This window comes from Stegostoma tigrinum, chromosome 11 (assembly GCF_030684315.1).
Source record: "Stegostoma tigrinum isolate sSteTig4 chromosome 11, sSteTig4.hap1, whole genome shotgun sequence".
NCBI lineage: Eukaryota > Metazoa > Chordata > Chondrichthyes > Orectolobiformes > Stegostomatidae > Stegostoma > Stegostoma tigrinum.
Genome location: NC_081364.1, coordinates 47,908,087 through 47,928,357, shown reverse-complemented (window position 1 = coordinate 47,928,357; position 20,271 = coordinate 47,908,087). Strand labels below are relative to the sequence as shown.

General features: G+C 42.4%; 1 protein-coding gene across 13 annotated transcripts in view; it reads right to left on the bottom strand.

Annotated features, from left to right (window-relative positions):
- The window catches only part of prickle2b (prickle homolog 2b), a 301,893-nt gene that overhangs the window by 45,061 nt on the left and 236,561 nt on the right, over window positions 1-20,271 (bottom strand). For all 13 annotated transcript variants that reach the window (XM_048547909.2, XM_059649935.1, XM_048547910.2 and 10 more), the window contains one exon: window positions 2,297-2,480. In XM_048547909.2, the coding sequence (XP_048403866.1) occupies window positions 2,297-2,428 (132 nt within the window). In that variant the 5' untranslated portion in view covers window positions 2,429-2,480. The remainder of the gene's footprint in view (window positions 1-2,296; window positions 2,481-20,271) is intronic.

Sequence of the window (20,271 nt, the reverse complement as noted above, 5' to 3'; positions counted from 1 at the left end):
CATAGGGAATGCTGACTTATTGAATTATGATAGAAGATATTCACACTTGTAGACAATGGCATGAACAACTGTATTGACTGTACAGGTATCCCTGGAGTGGTAGGTTTAACGTACAATGAACGGCTGAAGATCCTGGGATTGTATTCATTGGAGTTTAGAAGGTTGAGGGGAGATCTAATAGAAACTTACAAGATAATGTAAGGCTTAGAAAGGGTGGATGCTGGCAAGTTGTTTCCGTTAGGCGGGGAGACTAGGACCCGTGGGCAAAGCCTTAGAATTATAGGGGGTAAATTTAAAATGGAAATGAGCAGACATTTCTTTAGCCAGAGAGTGGTGGGCCTGTGGAATTCATTGCCACAGAGAGCAGTGGAAGTGGGACATTAAATGTCCTCAAGGTAGGGATTGATAAATTCTTGATCTCACAAGGAATCAAGGACAATGGGGAGAGTGCAGGGAAGTGGAGTTGAAATGCTCATCAGCCATGATTAAATGGCGGAGTGGACTCGATGGGTCGAATGGCCTTACTTCCACTCCTATGTCTTATGGTCTTATGGACTGTGGATAGATTGGTGGTCTCCACTCTCACAGAGAGGTATTATGAATGCTTTACAAGTAGTTATACCTTACTGTGTTTAATTCTAAGATAGAATGATATGGGGTGTTACAGGATAACTAATGATCATTTCTACCTAGATACAAAGTCCATGTGATTTGTATACCCATGGGGATGGATTTTGCTAAGGGTCAAATCCATTCAAAGATATTGAAGTGTTAGGCTATAGAGACTCTAAGCTATCAGTGACACAAGTTAGGCTTCAAGAATCTGAGAGGCAGACAGAAGAAGAGAGGTAGACAGCCCTTCACCTGAAGCAGTGAAATTGCTTACTTCATTGCTCAATCCATAGAATGTGCATTGCTGCACATGTTCAGATTGGAGGGTTTTGAGTTTGCGAGGATTTAGAATTTAGAGTACAAGTAGCTTGCTGGAGGTTGTTTAGTCAATGCTGTTTTAGTTTGTTAGTTATAGCAAACAACTGTTAATTTGAAATTGAAAGAATCAGACACAATGAGTCACTGGAAATTCATTTTTTTCTAGTCACTATGGAGATCATACAATAAATGTATGTTACTGTGGATAAAGTGAACTCAATTACACAGTGGAATATGACAGCAATAATTAAAATTAGTGAAAGAAAACTTATAGCAAATCTTACAGAAAAGTTCCTACTCAAAGAATGGCAAATGTTTGGAATCGTCTACCAGGTAAAATCAGAGAAAGTCAATGTGCAGATTGACTGAGGCGTTGATCAGTTAAATCAGATCATAAGATTTTCATTGATAGCAAAAATAAGTTCTATTCCATACCAACTGTACCATGCCTCTACACAGGCTTTAAAACCAATACTCCATTCTGTCTGTTGAGTGAGTGAGAAAGCTCTACATGTCCTTGATGCTTTCTCATGTTATGACTCACACTTCCAATCCTTTGCATTTACTGATTTAATACAGAATAGTTTATACCTTCTAACTAATTCCTGTAAAATGCTATATTCAACAGAATGCAATTTTTGTAAAAAATGATCCTTTGAAATAGGTCAGTACGGACTGGAATTTCTGAGGGGTTCTGCCATTTTCCTTTTTTAATTTTTGAGGAAGAACTACGAAAATTCTGCAGTGTAAATGCCGGTAATTCAATGTTGTTGCACCCATTGCTTTAATGACTAAGGTTTTGGTCAGCCATTAAAATAAAGGCATTCAATTTCTCCAAGAGGGTTTCTAAAATCCTATATTACAATTACTTCCCTGTCAAAATGATCTCTTATTGCTTCAAAGCTGATTTCCACTTTCAAACTTTGGTTGCTAAGTGTAGACTAGCTAATTAACATGAGATATAAACAACAAAATAGAAGAGAAAATGATAACCAGGGCGTACAAAATATATTCTTATATGTCCATTTAGTTGATCCCAATGTGGTGGTTGGCAATAACTGTGACTATTGTTTCTGAAGTGTACAGAGTTTGGTTGCTATGTGTTGTTTTACAAATACTTTCCAGTCTGGAATTCAAAACTGTCATGTATCTATTCTAAATAGAGAGAATGAGACTGTACTTCTGGAAAGTAATATTCAATTAGTTTGAACAATTAGTACAAACAGAATAAATTTTATTGTATAGAGTAACCATAGTAGTAATACTGCATTCTGTACCTGATTAAAAGAAATAGGTTTCTGCCCTACAACAATTAGGCATTAAAGAAAATATTTAAATGGTGAATTCGTCAACAAAATAACACTACCTGTTCAGGCTTCAAACCAGGAGGAACCCAAGCATATTCCTCCAAAGCACAGCCAGAATCATCATCAGATGTGGAGTTCCTCTGAAAATCATACATTAGTTTATTCACAGTCTTCTCCATTTCTAAAGGCATCACTGTCACGATGTGTTCCTCACGTGGGCACTTGCAGTGAAGACAGATCTTTCTGTGAAAAGTAAAATAGCCATTTGTAAGCTCACTGCATTAGGGAAACTACTGAAACGATCACTGTCAAGCTGCAAGGCTTGAATACTTAACTATAAACACATATTTGGCAACCAGCCTCTGGCAGAAGCTGAGAGCATTCAAGCCAGTTTTATATTCTTGCGTGTGTGCCTTTTGTGGTTTATAGCTCTATACATGTTGCACAACCAGGAAGGTCAGGGACTGTAAGACGAGTCAGGTTGTTCAAGCTGTCAGAGCTAAGCTGGCTTTGCTGTCAGGGAAACAGGCTGCCAGGAGCAATCAATTCAATTAGCAAAACATTAAAAAGCTAGACTGAAGTAAAAATGTGAAGTGACTCACTATTGGAATGCATGCATAAAGTGGAAAATCACAAAGGCACATGAGTTTCAAAACTGATACCCACCCGGCATAGACATGTTCAATGCTGTTCAATTTCAAAACAATGTTCTTCATGAATAAAATTAAACAGGGCATAACATAATCAGTCCTGTGGCTTAATAATGAATGTCTGATCAACTAATTTTGAATAAATACAGGCACTTATTGTAGATATGTCAAAAATTAGCAAAGCAAACTGCAAGAATGGAAAATATATTCCTGTTTTAATATTCTTTTATCAGGTATCTTTATAGTAGTTAATAATTTATCCTGGTCTATGGACTTATGCCAGATTTTCCCAATTTCCTGCTATTCATTAGATCATAGATCATATGAGTACATAGACTCAAACAAGACAACGGGCATCTGGATTGCATCCACTCAGCATGGGGATGCTTTTTAACACAAGGTTCCTGCCTCTGTAAAACAGAACCCAGTTAAAAAGCTTAATGATCAAAATTAATTAAAACTTTAAAATACACTTCACATCTTCTGCAAATGCTAACAATATGGGTTCATTTTTGGCAGGATATACGTTAAGTGAGTTTTGAGAAGATTTGTAGCTCAGGCTGAGTTTCTGGATGTGAGTTTGCTCGCTGAGCTGGAAGGTTAGTTTTCAGACATTTCGTCACCATTCTAGGTAACATCATCAGTGAGCCTCCGATGAAGCGTTGGTGTTATGTCCTGCTTTCTATTTATCTGGTTAGGTTTCCTTGGGTTGGTGATGTCATTTCCTGTTCTTTTTCTCAGAGGATGGTAGATGGGCTCCAAATCAATGTGTTTGTTGATGGAGTTCCGGTTGGAATGCCATGCTTCTAGGAATTCTTGTGCGTGTCTCTGTTTGGCTTGTCCTAGGATGGATGTGTTGTCCCAGTCAAAGTGGTGTCCTTCCTCATCTGTATGTAAGGATACGAGTGATAGTGGGTCATGTCGTTTTGTGGCTAGTTGATGTTAATCTATACTGGTGGCTAGCTTTCTGCCTGTTTGTCCAATGTAGAGTTTGTCACAGTTCTTGCAAGGTATTTTGTAGATGACGTTCGTTTTGCTTGTTGTCTGTATAGGGTCTTTTAAGTTCATTAGCTGCTGTTTTAGTGTGTTGGTGGGTTTGTGGGCTACCCTGATGCCAAGAGGTCCGAGTAGTCTGGCAGTCATTTCGGAAATGTCTTTGATGTAGGGGAGAGCGGTTATGGTTTCTGGGCCCGTTTTGTCTGTTTGTTTGGGTTTGTTGCTGAGAAACCGGCGGACTGTGTTCATTGGGCACCCGTTCTTTTTGAATACGCTGTATAGATGATTTTCTTCTGCTCTTCATAGTTCCTCTGTGCTGCAGTGTGTGGTGGCTCATTGGAATAATGTTCTAATGCAGCTTCGTTTGTGGGTGTTGGGATGGTTGCTCCTGTAGTTCAGTATTTTGTCCGTATGTGTTGTTTTCCTGTCGACGCTGGTTTGAAGTTCCCCATTGACTGTTTGCTCTACTGTGACATCTAGGAATGGCAGTTTGTTGTTGTTTTCCTCTTTTGTGAATTTTATGCCAGTAAGGGTATTATTGATGGTCTTGAAGGTTTCCTCTAATTTGTTTTGTTTAGTGATGACAAAGGTGTCATCCACGTAGCGGACCCAAAGTTTGGGTTGGATGATTGGCAGAGCTGTTTGTTAGAGTCTCTGCATTACTGCCTCTGCTAGACCAGCGTCTACAGGAAAACAACACATATGGACCAAATACTGAACTACAGGAGCAACCATCCCAACACCCACAAGCGAAGCTGCATTAGAACATTATTCCAAAGAACCACCACACACTGCAGCACAGAGGAACTACGAAGAGCAGAAGAAAATCACCTATACAGCGTATTCAAAAAGAATGGGTACCCAATGAACACAGTCCGCCGGTTTCTCAGCAACAAACCCAAACAAACAGACAAAACGGCCCAGAAACCATAACCACTCTCCCCTATATCAAAGGCATTTCTGAAATGACTGCCAGACTACTCGGACCTCTTGGCATCAGGGTAGCCCACAAACCCACCAACACACTAAAACAGCAGCTAATGAACTTAAAAGACCCTATACAGACAACAAGCAAAATGAACGTCATCTACAAAATACCTTGCAAGAACTGTGACAAACACTACATTGGACAAACAGGCAGAAAGCTAGCCACCAGTATAGATTAACATCAACTAGCCACAAAACGACATGACCCACTATCACTCGTATCCTTATATACAGATGAGGAAGGACACCACTTTGACTGGGACAACACATCCATCCTAGGACAAGCCAAACAGAGACACGCACGAGAATTCCTAGAAGCATGACATTCCAACCGGAACTCCATCAACAAACACATTGATTTGGAGCCCATCTACCATCCTCTGAGAAAAAGAACAGGAAATGACATCACCAACCCAAGGAAACCTAACCAGATAAATAGAAAGCAGGACATAACACCAACGCTTCATCGGAGGCTCACTGATGATGTTACCTAGAATGGTGACGAAATGCCTGAAAACTAACCTTCCAGCTCAGCGAACAAACTCACATCCATTTACGTTAAGATAAGACCATACGACATAGCAGTGGAAGTAAGGCCATTTGGCCCATCAAGTCCACTCCGCCATTTAAACCATGGCTGATGGGCATTTCAACTCCACTTCCCTGCACTCTCCCCATAGCCCTTGATTCCTTTTGAGATCAAGAATTTATCAATCTCTGCCTTGAAGGCATTCAACGTCCCGGCCTCCACTGCACTCCGTGGCAATGAATTCCACGAGCCCACCGCTCTCTGGCTGAAGAAATGTCGTTTCATTTCTGTTTTAAATTTACCTCCTCTAATTTTAAGGCTGTGGCCAAGGGTCCTAGTCTCCCCACCTAACGGGAACAACTTCCTAGCGTCCACCCCTTCTAAGCCATACGTTATCTTGTAAGTTTCTATTAGATCTCCCCTCAACCTGCTAAACTCTAAAGAATACAATCCCAGGATCCTTAGCCGTTCATCTTACATTAAACCTCCCATTCCAGGGATCATCCATGTGAATCTCGGCTGAACACGCTGTGATTGTTGCTAAGGGAAGTTTTACAGTTGTGCATGCATGCACATTTGAAATTGAGTTCAAATTGCAGCAAGGATGTAATAACATTTGTATGTGGCATTTAAAGCAATATTTCTTAAAATCAGACCTTTGTAATAACCTTTTTTATATCATTTGGAATAATATAAAATACTACTGACCATACGGAAACTGTTATTCAAACTTATTTTGTATGGCTTTCTAACATTACTCTATGTATATTTAAAAATGCATTAGAAAGCTAAGAAAAATAAATCAAAAAGGCATGTTAAATTAAACAAAGAACTGAGGATTCTGTAGATTTGAAACAAAAACAGAAATTGGTGGAGAAACTCAGGAGCTCTGGCAGTACCTACGGGAGGGAAGCAGAATCACATTTCAGATCTGGTGACTTTATTAGAACATGATGTGCTATTGGTGGAGATGACTTCACCTAGAAATATTTAGCCCTGAAGGGGCCCGACCCGAAACATCGACTTTTCTGCTCCTCCAATGCTGCCTGACCTGCAGTATTCCTCCAGCTCCACACTGTATTGACTCCGACGCCAGCACCCGCAGTTCTTGCTAACTCCAAGTATTCACTTTCCTGCTTGTGGTACAAGAAAACCCGCAAAACAGTCCAGAAGGAGTGACTGGAGAAGGCCCTCAAGATCAGAAGCATATGAGAAGTGAGGAAGAAATGCTTCCATTGTAGGACATGCTTTAATTGGCTGCTTGGCTAGGTCCAAAGTCAGATACAGGTTGGTATTTGTCCTGATCAGCAGCCACCAGTATATAGAAGAGAATCCTGAGAACACGAGGTTTTCTGACCATAGGAGGAAAAAAGCACAGCAGTATTGATGACTATAAGCATTGTTCATAATCTTAGCACTATTAGACAGTCATGTATGAAGATTGTCACCTTGTGTCTGACTGGCGTCTAAGAGGATAATGCTAGGGAGAGGGTACATTTATCACTGAGGTCCCCAATTTGTGTCACTATGCAATGAGACAAGCCATCTTGATATTAGAGACAGAGAAATAAGAGTCCAACATAGATAAAATAAAAAGATTTCATCAACTCTAAGCAACCCTGTGCAATGAGCTATCAAGGCACAAGTTGTTATCTCATTAATTTAAGCAAGGAAATCATCTGTTGATTGTTCTAATATCCATGAACACCTTTCTGTGTCACCCATGGGCCAAATGCAGAATGGAAAGAGCTGACAGACCATTAAAATGTTCTTGAGAATTCATGGAGACTGACACACTGGAGCCTGTACCAAGGTAGCTTTCATGCAAATCATTAGACAGACAGACACAGGGAGAAGAGCTCATTACTTTAAAATAGCAAAAGATGGGGAAAGCAGAGTCACTGTAGTCAGTCCCCTGAGAGGATGGACGGCAGTATGGCAAAGATGTCTGAAATTACAAAACCTGGAGAATCTGAGGCACAGATACATTCAAGAGTTCCTCAAGTGTTGCAGCGTCATTCAATGAGATTGTTGGGTCTACTCACCTCATGTGCTTCAGTGTCATTATGCTTTAAAAACATGATCTCCTCCTTTGAGAGGGTGGCCAACCTCACTGAGAACCATGTGCAATATCACCCAGAGTGGAGACAGGAGCAGGGAAAGGATTGCACAGAAAGGATGCTATTATCCATGGAACTGATGCCAGATCGTCTGCAGTGAAGCTGTTCTGTATTTGGTGTTTCTCTCTGCCAATCAAGGATGCCAGGATATGACTAAGGAGGTAACAGCTGGTGATGAGGGGTCCATGCCATATTCCACGGCTCCTCTGATGGACCGAGTATCTATCTCTTTACGTCCTGTTACTGGAGGCAGCCACTGAAGTTGATCCTTGGCATCTCTACAGTGGGGTCAACAATCACGAGTATTGTAGTCCCACACAGGCACTTTTACCTTAGCACCAACCCCGCCACTACTGCATAAATGCTGCCTCCTCCACACTTCACATAACTCTGAAGAACAGTCAACTAGACGTAAAATGTCAGCTTGCTTTCTTTCCATGGATGCTGTCACCAGTGGTATTAGTTTGGGGTCTCTTGATATTTCTGTGGTATAAGTGATAAAACTGTGTGCAATAAATCACTGGGAATATTGCCACATGATGAAAAACTGGAAAAAGGAAAATAAGAATAAGTAAAACAATGCAGTGTGTTTGATAAGTGTGGGCGGGATTTTATGGAGCTCGTAAGAGCAGGAAATGTGGCTTATGGAATACTTTATTTAATTGGGAGGCTAAACTTTAATCACCTGACAACAGGTTGAGAGACAGAGATAAAGTCAATGATGCGTTTGTGCCAGGTACATACTTGCATGTCATGGATGCATATTTGTATTAAATGGTTTTCAATAAAGACCTATACTTCTGATAAAGTCAGCACCTGGTTCACAATTGCTTAAAGGTAACTTGCACCAATCAGCTTGTTGTAGCACTGTTTAAGGTAAGTGGTTCTTTGGGGCAGCACGGTGGCTCAGTGGTTAGCACTGCAGCCTCACAATGCTAGGGACCTGGGTTTGGTTCCAGCCTCGGGTAACTGCCTGCGTGGAATTTGCACGCTCTCCCCGTGTCTGCGTGGGTTTCCTCCGGGTGTCCAGGTTCCTCCCACAGTCCAAAGAAGAGCAGGCTAGGTGGACTGGCCATGCTAAACTGCCCGCAGTGTTCAGGGGTAGGTGGGTTATAGGGGGATGGGTCTGGGTGGGATTTCTTTCAAACCAATGCTATCAGTGATATTAAAATGTGAGGCTGGATGAACACAGCAGGCCCAGCAGCATCTCAGGAGCACAAAAGCTGACGTTTCAGGCCTAGACCCTCCTGATGAAGGGTCTAGGCCCAAAACGTCAGCTTTTGTGCTCCTGAGATGCTGCTGGGCCTGCTGTGTTCATCCAGCCTCACATTTTATTATCTTGGATTCTCCAGCATCTGCAATTCCCATTATCACTTATCAGTGATATTGATTGTTCTGTGAAGCAGAGTGTTGTGTGTCAGTACCAGTTTGATTAAAAAATGCAATGATCTGAGGTGGACTGCAATGCTCAATTACAGCAGCAATATTAGAGAAAACTGCAAATGTTGGAATCTAAGGTAGACAAAGAGGAGGCTGGAAGAACACAGTATGTCAGGCAGCATCCGCAGGAAAGGAGCAATCAATGTTTCGGGCATTACTTTTCTTCAGCAATACACTGAGTGTTGTCTTCGGTCTTGATGGTAGTTACTCTATGAGGATTCTTAGTGGTATCAGGAATGGAGAGCATTTCTTGTAGCCCAGTGAAATCTGTGACTTCTTCGATACTGATAGTGCAAAATAAATACTGGACTCATAACGTAAGAGATTTCCACAGGGTGAAGCCTTTTTTAAAGAAACAGGTTTCAGACACCAACACATTTAATCTCTGCAGCCTCAGATGTTTTTTCAGCCTTCAGTCTTGGAATCCCTATGAAATTATCTCTGGATGGTATTTTAACTCTTGGTTTAATAATCAAAATATCTTCTATGTTCTTCGAACACTGGCTCTATGACATCCATGGTTTTGTAGTCCTTGTTCTTACAGATAACTTCCTGCTTTAAAACTTTTTGTTAACTTTTCCTCTATTGGAGGATGTCTAGCATCAGGATAAGCAAGCAAGAAATATGTGTTATTAACTGCTGAACAATTAATATTCAAAGCTGAACAAGTCCATGTGCTGTTAATCATTAATAACATACATGATGTCAGTGGTCTCTGACCCCTTGTGGTGAAGAATATCAGTCATCTACCCTCACTTATTTTATGAATTGATTTGGAGCTTTAAGATCATAATACTACATCTGCTAATGTAGTATACTGCATCTGCTGTTCCCCTTGTGGACTCTTCTGCATCGTGGAAACCAAGTGGAGGCTTGGGGGCAGCTTTGCAGAACATCTATGCTCAGTTCGCACTAAACAACTGCACCTCCCAGTCGTGAACCATTTCAACTCCCCCTCCCATTCCTCAGGCAACATGTCAATCCTGGGCCTCCTGCAATGCCACAATGATGCCACCCGAAGGTTGCAGGAACTGCAACTCATATTCCGCTTGGGAACCCTGCAGCCCAATAGTATCAATGCAGATGTCACAAGCTTCAAAATCCCTCCTCCCCCTACTGCATCCCAAAACCAGCCCAGCTTGTCCCCGTCTCCATAACCTGTCCTTCCTCCCACCTATCCCCTCCTCCCACCTCAAGCCCCACCCCTATCTCCTATCTATTAACCTCTTCCCGCTGACTTGATCTGTCCGTCCTCCCGGGACTGACCCATCTTCTCCCTCACTCCCTACCTACACTCACCTTTACTGGCTCCATCCCTGCCTGTTTGACCTGTCTGTCTCCTCTCCACCTATCTTCTCCTCTATCCATCTCCCCCTCTCATCCTATTTATTTCAGAACCCCCTTTCCCTCCCCCATTTCTGAAGAAGGGTCAAGGCCCGAAACGTCAGCCTTCCTGCTCTTCTGCTGCTGCTTGGCTTGCTGTGTTCATTCAGCTCTACAAGTTGTTATCTCAGATTCTCCAGCAACTGCAGTTCCTACTATCTCTGAAACAATGTTAGCGAATCCTGTGGACTGGCCCTATTGAATTGTTTCCCCGGTGTTTCTTGCCTCCAGCCATAAAACCATTTTTAATTTCTGTCTGTATCATTGTAGAAGTTTAAAAAGGGAATTATTGTTTCAACTAATAGTTATATGATAACTCATAGTTTTGTTTACTTATGACTCGAACATATTTATTTGTAATAAACAGTAGTTCTTGGGGACCTGTTCTGTGTTTTCCATTAGCCTAATTCCTTAACTAGGTAAGTTGGAGACTTTGCAAACGTTCATTAAATCATTAAAGTTTTATGTGGGAGTAGTTGGGCTTGAGAATCATAACTCATTATTTCAGAATCCCTTTCCCTCCCCCATTTCTGAAGAAGGGTCTAGACCTGAAACGTCAGCTCGCCTGCTCCTCTGATGCTGCTTGGCCTGCTGTGTTCATCCAGCTCTATACCTTGTTATCTCTATCACTCCTCGTCTAGTGGGTCATAACAATGTGAATGTGAAATTCAAAACACAAACATAGATCAGCCATGATGCTACTGAATGGCAGAACAAGCTTGAAGGCTTCTTGTTTCTTACGTCCTAGGTAGTCCGCAGAATTAGAAGAATGGACCTTGGAGATCTAAATTGCAAATAAAGTAAATTTCCAACTCATTGACCATGACACAAACACCACAGTATTTGTCTTGTATTTCTTTATTACTTCTGAGCATCAAAAATCAACAAGTATATCTTAAAATTTTACAGGCAATTATTCTGCTCATCGATATCCTTTAATACTAGATTTACTGCTGGCTGCTGTTCTCTGTGTTTCCTTCTGCTCATACAACTGCTGGAGAACTTTTTTTTTAAGTCTCCCATTCTTTTTGTTGTATTGATTAATCTTACTGCTGTAGAAGTACTTTAATACATTTAATTTCAATTTCATGTCAAATCTGATTTCTAAGTTTGTCTCCCTGGCTCTTAAGAATAGTTTTAAATTATTGTAAAGTTTTTTCAGTTTTTTTATTCAGCAGTATTTGTTAGTTCTCTACCACTGTTGCACTCTATTAAATCTCTGAATGGCACTTCAAACCATATGTACTGTTTGCTCTACTGACGTTACTGTCTCCACCTCTGAAATCCATTTTTTTATACTGCACTTGCACTTTTAGAGATGTTTACAAGCTTTGCAATTCTGTACTATAGCAGTATCCTTCTAATGAAGCTTTTAATATTTTTAAAGTACTTCAAAGCCTGTAGATTCAGTTAAATACCTCATCCTGTATTATTAGTATAATCTTTCCATTTTTCTGAAGCAAAATGGAGGATTCTCAACTTTTTGCTTCTTCTTAGGTTGTTTCCTGCCATTTGGAACAAAATGGAGGGTTCACACACTTTTCTTGTTGGGGCAATTTGTACTTTTGCTCCCTGACAAAATAGCATCTTGAGCTTTTTCAGGTTTGAAAATATTGCAATTTTTAATAAAACATTTTTCTTGCACCCAATTCAGTGAGTGGTTTAAATCTATCTCTACCTTTGACTTATTTTTCTTAATTTTGCTCCTGATATTGCTGGTTTGAATAAAATTTTAATCTAAGGCTTTACAGAATTTTCTGTGCACTTGCTGTAGCATTGTTCATGACAGTAGCAAAGCTCATCATATTAAGTGCCCCTTTTCTCCCTTTATTCAGCTTCCCGACCCAGGAGTTTGACGTTCACGTAAGCTTTCTACCGGTTCCCTTAGGGGCTTCCCATACAGAAGAAGCTTGATGTCATCTGCTTCATGTCAGATTGTAACTTTAAACTACTTCCATACTGCCTAAGTGTGACTATCTGTCAACCACATTAGCTTTTTCCACTCTTTTTTTCCTAGGTCTGACAGCACTTTTACCTCAGAGTGCAGCCACTCATTATTTCAGATTCCTTGAGCGATGCTAAATGATGTCATTTAAATGCTTTTCAGGTACTGACTGACAAACTGCCCCTTAGTTAAAGTTGTATATATTGAAGTGATGATTCACACTATTTTTGTAGAATTTTCTCTGTTCCTTTCACTTCAGATTCTTCTCACTGCTGGTCTCTTTGTGAATGGGGTCAGATTTGTACCACTGCCTCCATTTTATAGTGATGATCAGGCCTAGAGACCCAGGAATACTGTCACCAATCCTTTTCCCTATGCTAGTGGAGGTACCCTTTAGTGAAGGATGAACCACAAATATGCCCAGAAGGGGTAACAAGAGGTAACTCACTTAGGTTTATTACATCTTCGCAGGTATATACAGTTTGCACTATACTGACAGTACGTTGATTAGAAGAAGACATTGTATCTGTAACGACAACTGCTCAAGCTTCTAAGACTGCCTGATAGTTCACATGGTGGATATGCTATATATCAGAGATGTGGAGCTTCACTTTAATTTAGTTAACCTGTCCATTTATTACCTAATAAAACAAAATAAAGAGCTAAAAACATGATATTTTTGTGTTTTTTGTTCAAACCTTTCGAACTGTTTTGTTCAAGTGTTCATAACTTTCACTGTCTTCCAATTTCTGACAACTGTTTGAATATAACCAAGTGATATACAGTTCACACACAAATTATTAAGCATGTAATATTTTACAGTACAGGTGCTACTTTATTTGCCAACTTGAAGTCATATCCTACTTCACTGGGGTTTCATGCCAGAAATCAAGCCCCACTCACCCCAGAGCCATCACAAAAGTTAAATATTTTATAAAAATACTCCAAAGTTTGTCGATTTATTGCCTTTTTAGATCTAGGTTGACAGAAAGCATGGATCAGGTTTCTGTATTTAAATATAACTATTATTTATTATAAACAGATCAATTTTAGCTACAGTTAACTAATTACGAACATGGACATAACTCTACTAGTAAAACAGTAATCCCCCTCTAAAACTCTCCCTACACACACACAAACACATGAACAAAAAGCATTGCTGTTATGTGTGGAGGGAAACAACTGCAAGTTCAATGGTCCCGTTCAACAGGGTTCCCTGAGATGATCCTTTTGGCTTAGCAAGACTTATTACTCCTCAAACTTGCTAGCTACTTTAACTTGCTTACAGAATGATTTACATGCTGGTTAAAAGCCACAGCTTACCGCAACTGGCAAGGTAAAATAAACTAGCTTTCTTCAGGCTTTTGGTGTTTTTCTCTGTAAAGAACACTACCTTCCAAGGTCCAAAGTTTTCTGACGATATCATTCACCCCCACAAACTGTTCACCTGCCTGAGACCAATCATATGGATGCTGAAGTAGTTCTTCTCTCTAGTGGGATTTCTGTTTCAGTCTTTCACGTCATTCACCATCATTGCTTTCGACCTTTCCCATTGTGTTTGATGAAGTATGTGCTAAAAGTGTTTCACATGCACATCATCTTTCTTAGTGACCATATCTGGCTCGGTCTTACCCAACACGGATGCCAACTGAAATTCCATCCATCATGTTTTGTGCCCATCTCAGAGTACAAGCATCTCTGAGACTTTCCACACTCTGCGGACTGCTATTCCTCCCACATCCTGAGAGATTTACGCTCAGCGCCACACATCATCACATGCACAATGATGACCTCTCTGTCCATCAGGACCACTTCAGGCTATCTCAAAGCTTTCCTGTACCCCGTTCCATTTCATTCGATACTTTAACAAGGAACATTTCATCTGCCTTTCAGATATTAAGGAACACAAGCTCCAAAATCTCACAGGTAACACCTCCCCTCTGGTTTCTTCCTCCCTGCCCTCTACTCCACCCCTTCTTCTAATTTCATCCTGTGCCATGTATTCATTATACACACTAACCTTCTGGTCTCTAATGTGGAATGATCTTTGCTCAGCAAAGGACTTTGATTCATCCCTTTATGTCCCACCTCAGTGCTATACTGGACTCTTCTACATTGCTTTTTCTCCTGTCTAAAGAAATGGGCACGGTGTCCTTGTCCTGCTCTATGGACCCTGTCAACGATTACCAATAGTCCGCCTCAACTTGGATCCCTCGTTTTGGCCAATTACCTGCACTTACTCACTTCATTGAGAACTGCCAATGTGATTCAGCTGTCTTATTTAGTTTGCTCCCCTCACGTAGTCCCACCTGCCTCTCTTAGAACTTCTGCACTTTGCTTTCTCTGGTCTATCACTAAGTTCATGATTAAATTTCATGACTTCGGGGCAGCACAGTGACCAGTGGTTAGCACTGCTGCCTCACAGCGCCAGGGACTCAGGTTCAATTCCAGCCTAGTGCGACTGTCTGTGTGGAGTTTGTACATTTCCCTTGTGTCTGTATGGGTTTGCTCCGGTTTCCTCCCACAGTCCAAACATGAGCAGGTTAGGTGAATTGGTCATGCTAAATTACCCATAGTGTTCAGGAATGTGTAGATTAGGTGGGTTCGAGGGGGATGGGTCTAGGTGGGATGCTCTGAGGGTTGGTGTGGACCTGTTGGGCCAAAGGGCCTGTTTCCACACTGTAGGGACTCTAAGATTCTATGATTTATGGTGCTGTTGGCCGTCATCATTATCAAGGTGGTGACATGTACGTGGCCCGTACGTCCCAACTGGAGGGCTATATCAAATAACCTGTTCTAATAATCATTCGCACAGGGCAGCAAGCTGACTTTCTCAAACAACCTGTGTTTACAGCCCTCTGAATTGTACACCTACAATTAGACGTGATATTACTGTTGGAAATCATTTATTAAATAATGCCGACTGCGCTAAGAGTTATACTGGAAACCAATTTAAAATAATTAGTCAAGTGTACAGCATGCTGCACTTCTATGTGCTACAAACTATGCAGATATATATATTAATTTACAGATCCCTGTTTCATGTAGGCAGAAGGAATTTGTAGATATATTGCAATATTTTCATAAGAAAGGATCATTTATACAGCCAGTTTCTGCTGTATCTCCATGTCAACACCTCAACCAATCAAAAACTAACTGCTTTGTCTGAGAATTGAGTTTGACAGTTAACAGTTTTTGCTACATCTCCATATTGACGATAGACAGAGTAACCAATACCATCTTCACATGCTGTTGATTCAGTTTCTTGCAACCTAGCTTTGATGCATGTAAAACAAAAAATTATCTCATTTTAGAAATGTTTAAGCATAAGAACTCCCATCTTAACTCAATTTGCTCCTATTCACTTTCAATACTTGCACAAGGAGAAACTCCAATACATGGATTTCTTGTTTGTAGGAGATGAGTACTAATTTGCACCCTCTTCTCCCACTTTACATGACAAGACTTTGCCTTGCCAAGCTGGAAAAATAAGAACAGAAAATAAGTGGCCAGTCCAGAGATGAGAGAGGAGGATATTTGGAGGTTGGGAACTTTTGCAGAAAAAGCCTCCACAATTTCCAACCCCGTATGAATTTCAGAAGAAATGCATTCATGTATTAATTGCATTCAGGTATGTTACAATGCCTTCCATCTGTTACTGTCCAATCTTTCAGAAAATAATTCAGAAGGAGATTTAGAAACTACCACACAAATTGAATTAGAGAAGTTTGTTGGTTTGCAGATGAAGGAAATACTTAGCACAATTAAAGAGCAGCAGGAAGTGGCAGTAAGGACAGTTCAGCAGCTCACCAGGGAATGCAAAACTTTTCACGCTCTGTTTTGGAACTGAGATGAAAACATAGAGGAGTCGGTTCTCATAACAACTGTATTCTGCATTGTGGTCGGTGCTGAAGAAATTTTTTGCAGCTACGGTGGAACCTGAATGGATGCCTCACAGGCTCTGGGCCTTAGACTTAGTTTCTGCCTTGTAGACACATGGATCAAATCTTGACAAGATTGTTGAGACAGTACAAGCTGCAAGAGAGTTGCTGTTCCCACTTGCTTGATCATTTTTTTCTTAACATGGACAAAAGTGCCATAGCTCTCAGTCTCTTTAGTTTCCATTTCTTGTTTCAGCTCTATGGTTCCCTATGTCCACCCCCTTAAGTTTTATGTGAAACAGAGGCATAAGGCTGTGCATCTCCAGGGAGGCTGCAACAGAACTTTAAACCTTTCTATGCAGGACCTGCAATCTCTCTCAGCTGTAAGCTGTGTTATTCAACTTCCTCCCTCTCTTCAGGATGCAGCATAAGATACTAGCAATATTAGCATGTCTGTAATCTGTATGCAAAACCAAATATCAATGCTACCCGCTTAATCAATGTTTGCTTTCACGGTTGCCATTTTGATAGAGACCAATCCCCACCAATATCTGTCAGGAACTGACTGACTGGTGACAAGAACTATTTTATTCCTACTTGGTTTTGACACCTCTGTGAAAACCACCTCAATGAAAAAGTAGCAGCAGCGTGTACTATCTACAAGATGCACTACAGCAACTCAGCCACACTGGCCAAGATGATAACTGTACACAGTCTGAGGCATTACAGCCATCTTCTGTTCAATGAATACTTCTGCTACCTGAATACAGTTGGAGGCTTTTTAACTTAAATATGTATGGAATATGGACATCACTGGTAGGCCAACACTTATTGTCCATCCCTGTTTATCATTTTGAAGGAGGTGTTGATCCTTCTTGAATCATTGCAATCCAGGTAGGTTTGGAATACCTGGGCTTTTAGAAAGGGAGTTGTAGGATTTGATCCAGTGACAGTGAAGGAAAGGTGGTGCAGTTCCAACGTCAGGATGATGTGTGATGGTAAGCCAACGTTCCACAAAGTGGTAGAGATCGTGGATTTGAACATGTTGTTGAAGGAGCCCTGAGTTGCTGTAGTGCATCTTGTAGATAGTACACCCTGCTGCTACTTTTTAGTGACCCTTAGAACATTAGTGAACCAGATGGGTTTTTACAACAGTCAATATTTGCTTTAGAGGTGAAGGGAGTCAATGTTGAAAGCGGTGGATAGAGTTTATAGAGTCATACAGCATGGAAGCAGACCCTTTGGTCCAATTAATCCACCCCTACCATGTTCCCAACTAAACGGGTCCCATCTGCCTGTGTTTGGCCCATATCTCTCCAAACATTTCCAGTTCATGTACTTATCAGGGATAAATATTTGAACAAGGGATGAGTGCAGGGCTAGGAAATGGTACGCACTGTGGACCTGTTTGGTCAGATGGCAAATTGCAGGGGATCAAGGCAGGCTAGGAGGCTAGAGTTGATGTGGGCCTTGACCAGCCTTTTGAAGCACTTTATGATTATGGAGGTCAGAGTGACTGGGCAACAGTCATAAAGCATGTTGCACCTGCTTTCTTTGGGATGACTGTGGTCTTACCGACGCAGATGGGGACCTTGGTTTGTAGAAGAGAGAGTTTCAAGATGCCTATGAACACCTCTGGTAGCTGGTCTGCACAGGATCTAAGTACACAGCGGAGATCTCCATCTGGGCCCATCATGTTCCTTTGGATGACTCCATGCTGCTGGCATTTTACTTGAACTGAACATAGAAGTCATTCAGCATATCAGGGAAGGATGTGTTTTTGTCCGCTATCCTATTCTGCTTTATTTTGTGTCTCGTTATGTTGTGTAGGCCTTGTCACAGGTGGTGGGTGTCCATATGATCGGTTTGAGCCCCTCACCTGGTCCGGTACTACCTCCTGGCATCTTTGATAGCTTTGCGCGGGTCTCTGCACCACAGGAAGGATGTGATTGTACTGGAGGGGTACAGAGCAGATTCACCAGGATGTTGCCTGGAATGGAGCACTTTAGCTATGAAGATAGGCTGGATAAGCTAAGGTTGTTTTCTTTAGAAAGAGAGCAGGTTGAGGGTGAACTTGATAGAGGTGGACAATGTGATAAAAGGCATGTACAGGGTGAACAAAAAGCACCTGTTCACCTTAGTTGAAGGGTCAATAACAGGGGGGCATTACTTTAAGTTGAAATGCAGGAGGTTTAGAGGGGATTTGAAGAAAACATGCTCCTATGATGCTGAGAGAGAGATAATGGGAACTGCAGATGCTGGAGATTCCAAGATAATAAAATGTGAGGCTGGATGAACACAGCAGGCCAAGCAGCATCTCAGGAGCACAAAAGCTGACGTTTCGGGCCTAGACCCTTCATCAGAGAGGGGGATGGGGGGAGGGAACTGGAATAAATAGGGAGAGAGGGGGAGGCGGACCGAAGATGGAGAGTAAAGAAGATAGGTGGAGAGGGTGTAGGTGGGGAGGTAGGGAGGGGATAGGTCAGTCCAGGGAAGACGGACAGGTCAAGGAGGTGGGATGAGGTTAGTAGGTAGCTGGGGGTGCGGCTTGGGGTGGGAGGAAGGGATGGGTGAGAGGAAGAACCGGTTAGGGAGGCAGAGACAGGTTGGACTGGTTTTGGGATGCAGTGGGTGGGGGGGAAGAGCTGGGCTGGTTGTGTGGTGCAGTGGGGGGAGGGGATGAACTGGGCTGGTTTAGGGATGCAGTGGGGGAAGGGGAGATTTTGAAACTGGTGAAGTCCACATTGATACCATATGGCTGCAGGGTTCCCAGGCGGAATATGAGTTGCTGTTCCTGCAACCTTCGGGTGGCATCATTGTGGCAGTGCAGGAGGCCCATGATGGACATGTCATCAAGAGAATGGGAGGGGGAGTGGAAATGGTATGCGACTGGGAGGTGCAGTTGTTTGTTACGAACTGAGCGGAGGTGTTCTGCAAAGCGGTCCCCAAGCCTCTGCTTGGTTTCCCCAATGTAGAGGAAGCCGCAACGGGTACAGTGGATGCAGTATACCACATTGGCAGATGTGCAGGTGAACCTCTGCTTAATGTGGAATGTCATCTTGGGGCCTGGGATGGGGGTGAGGGAGGAGGTGTGGGGACAAGTGTAGCATTTCCTGCGGTTGCAGGGGAAGGTGCCGGGTATGGTGGGGTTGGAGGGCAGTGTGGAGCGAACAAGGGAGTCACGGAGAGAGTGGTCTCTCCGGAAAGCAGATAGGGGAGGGGATGGAAAAATGTCTTGGGTGGTGGGGTCGGATTGTAAATGGCGGAAGTGTCGGAGGATAATGCGTTGTATCCGGAGGTTGGTAGGGTGGTGTGTGAGAACGAGGGGGATCCTCTTGGGGCGGTTGTGGCGGGGGCGGGGTGTGAGGGATGTGTCGCGGGAGATGCGGGAGACGCGGTCAAGGGCGTTCTCAATCACCGTGGGGGGAAAGTTGCGGTCCTTAAAGAACTTGGACATCTGGGATGTGCGGGAGTGGAATGTCTTATCGTGGGAGCAGATGCGGCGGAGGCGGAGGAATTGGGAATAGGGGATGGAATTTTTGCAGGAGGGTGGGTGGGAGGAGGTGTATTCTAGGTAGCTGTGGGAGTCGGTGGGCTTGAAATGGACATCAGTTACAAGCTGGTTGCCTGAGATGGAGACTGAGAGGTCCAGGAAGGTGAGGGATGTGCTGGAGATGGCCCAGGTGAACTGAAGGTTGGGGTGGAAGGTGTTGGTGAAGTGGATGAACTGTTCGAGCTCCTCTGGGGAGCAAGAGGCGGCGCCGATACAGTCATCAATGTACCGGAGGAAGAGGTGGGTCCTGCTCCAGTGATGCTGCTTACCTTTCCTGCTCTGCCTGCTGTGTTCATCCAGCTCTACACATTGTTATCTTGGATTCTCCAGCATCTGCAGTTCCTACTATCTCTCACTCAGAGGGCGGCTGGGGATCTGGAATGTGCTGCAATGGAGGCGGGTTGAGGTGGGTAACCTCACAACCTTTAAGAAGTAAAAGTTTTGAATCATCCCATCCCCACCTCTCCCCGTTCACATTCCTTTCTATTGGCTATCCAACCATCATTGATAATAGAAACTATCTGTTCATGCCAACTCTGTGACAATGACA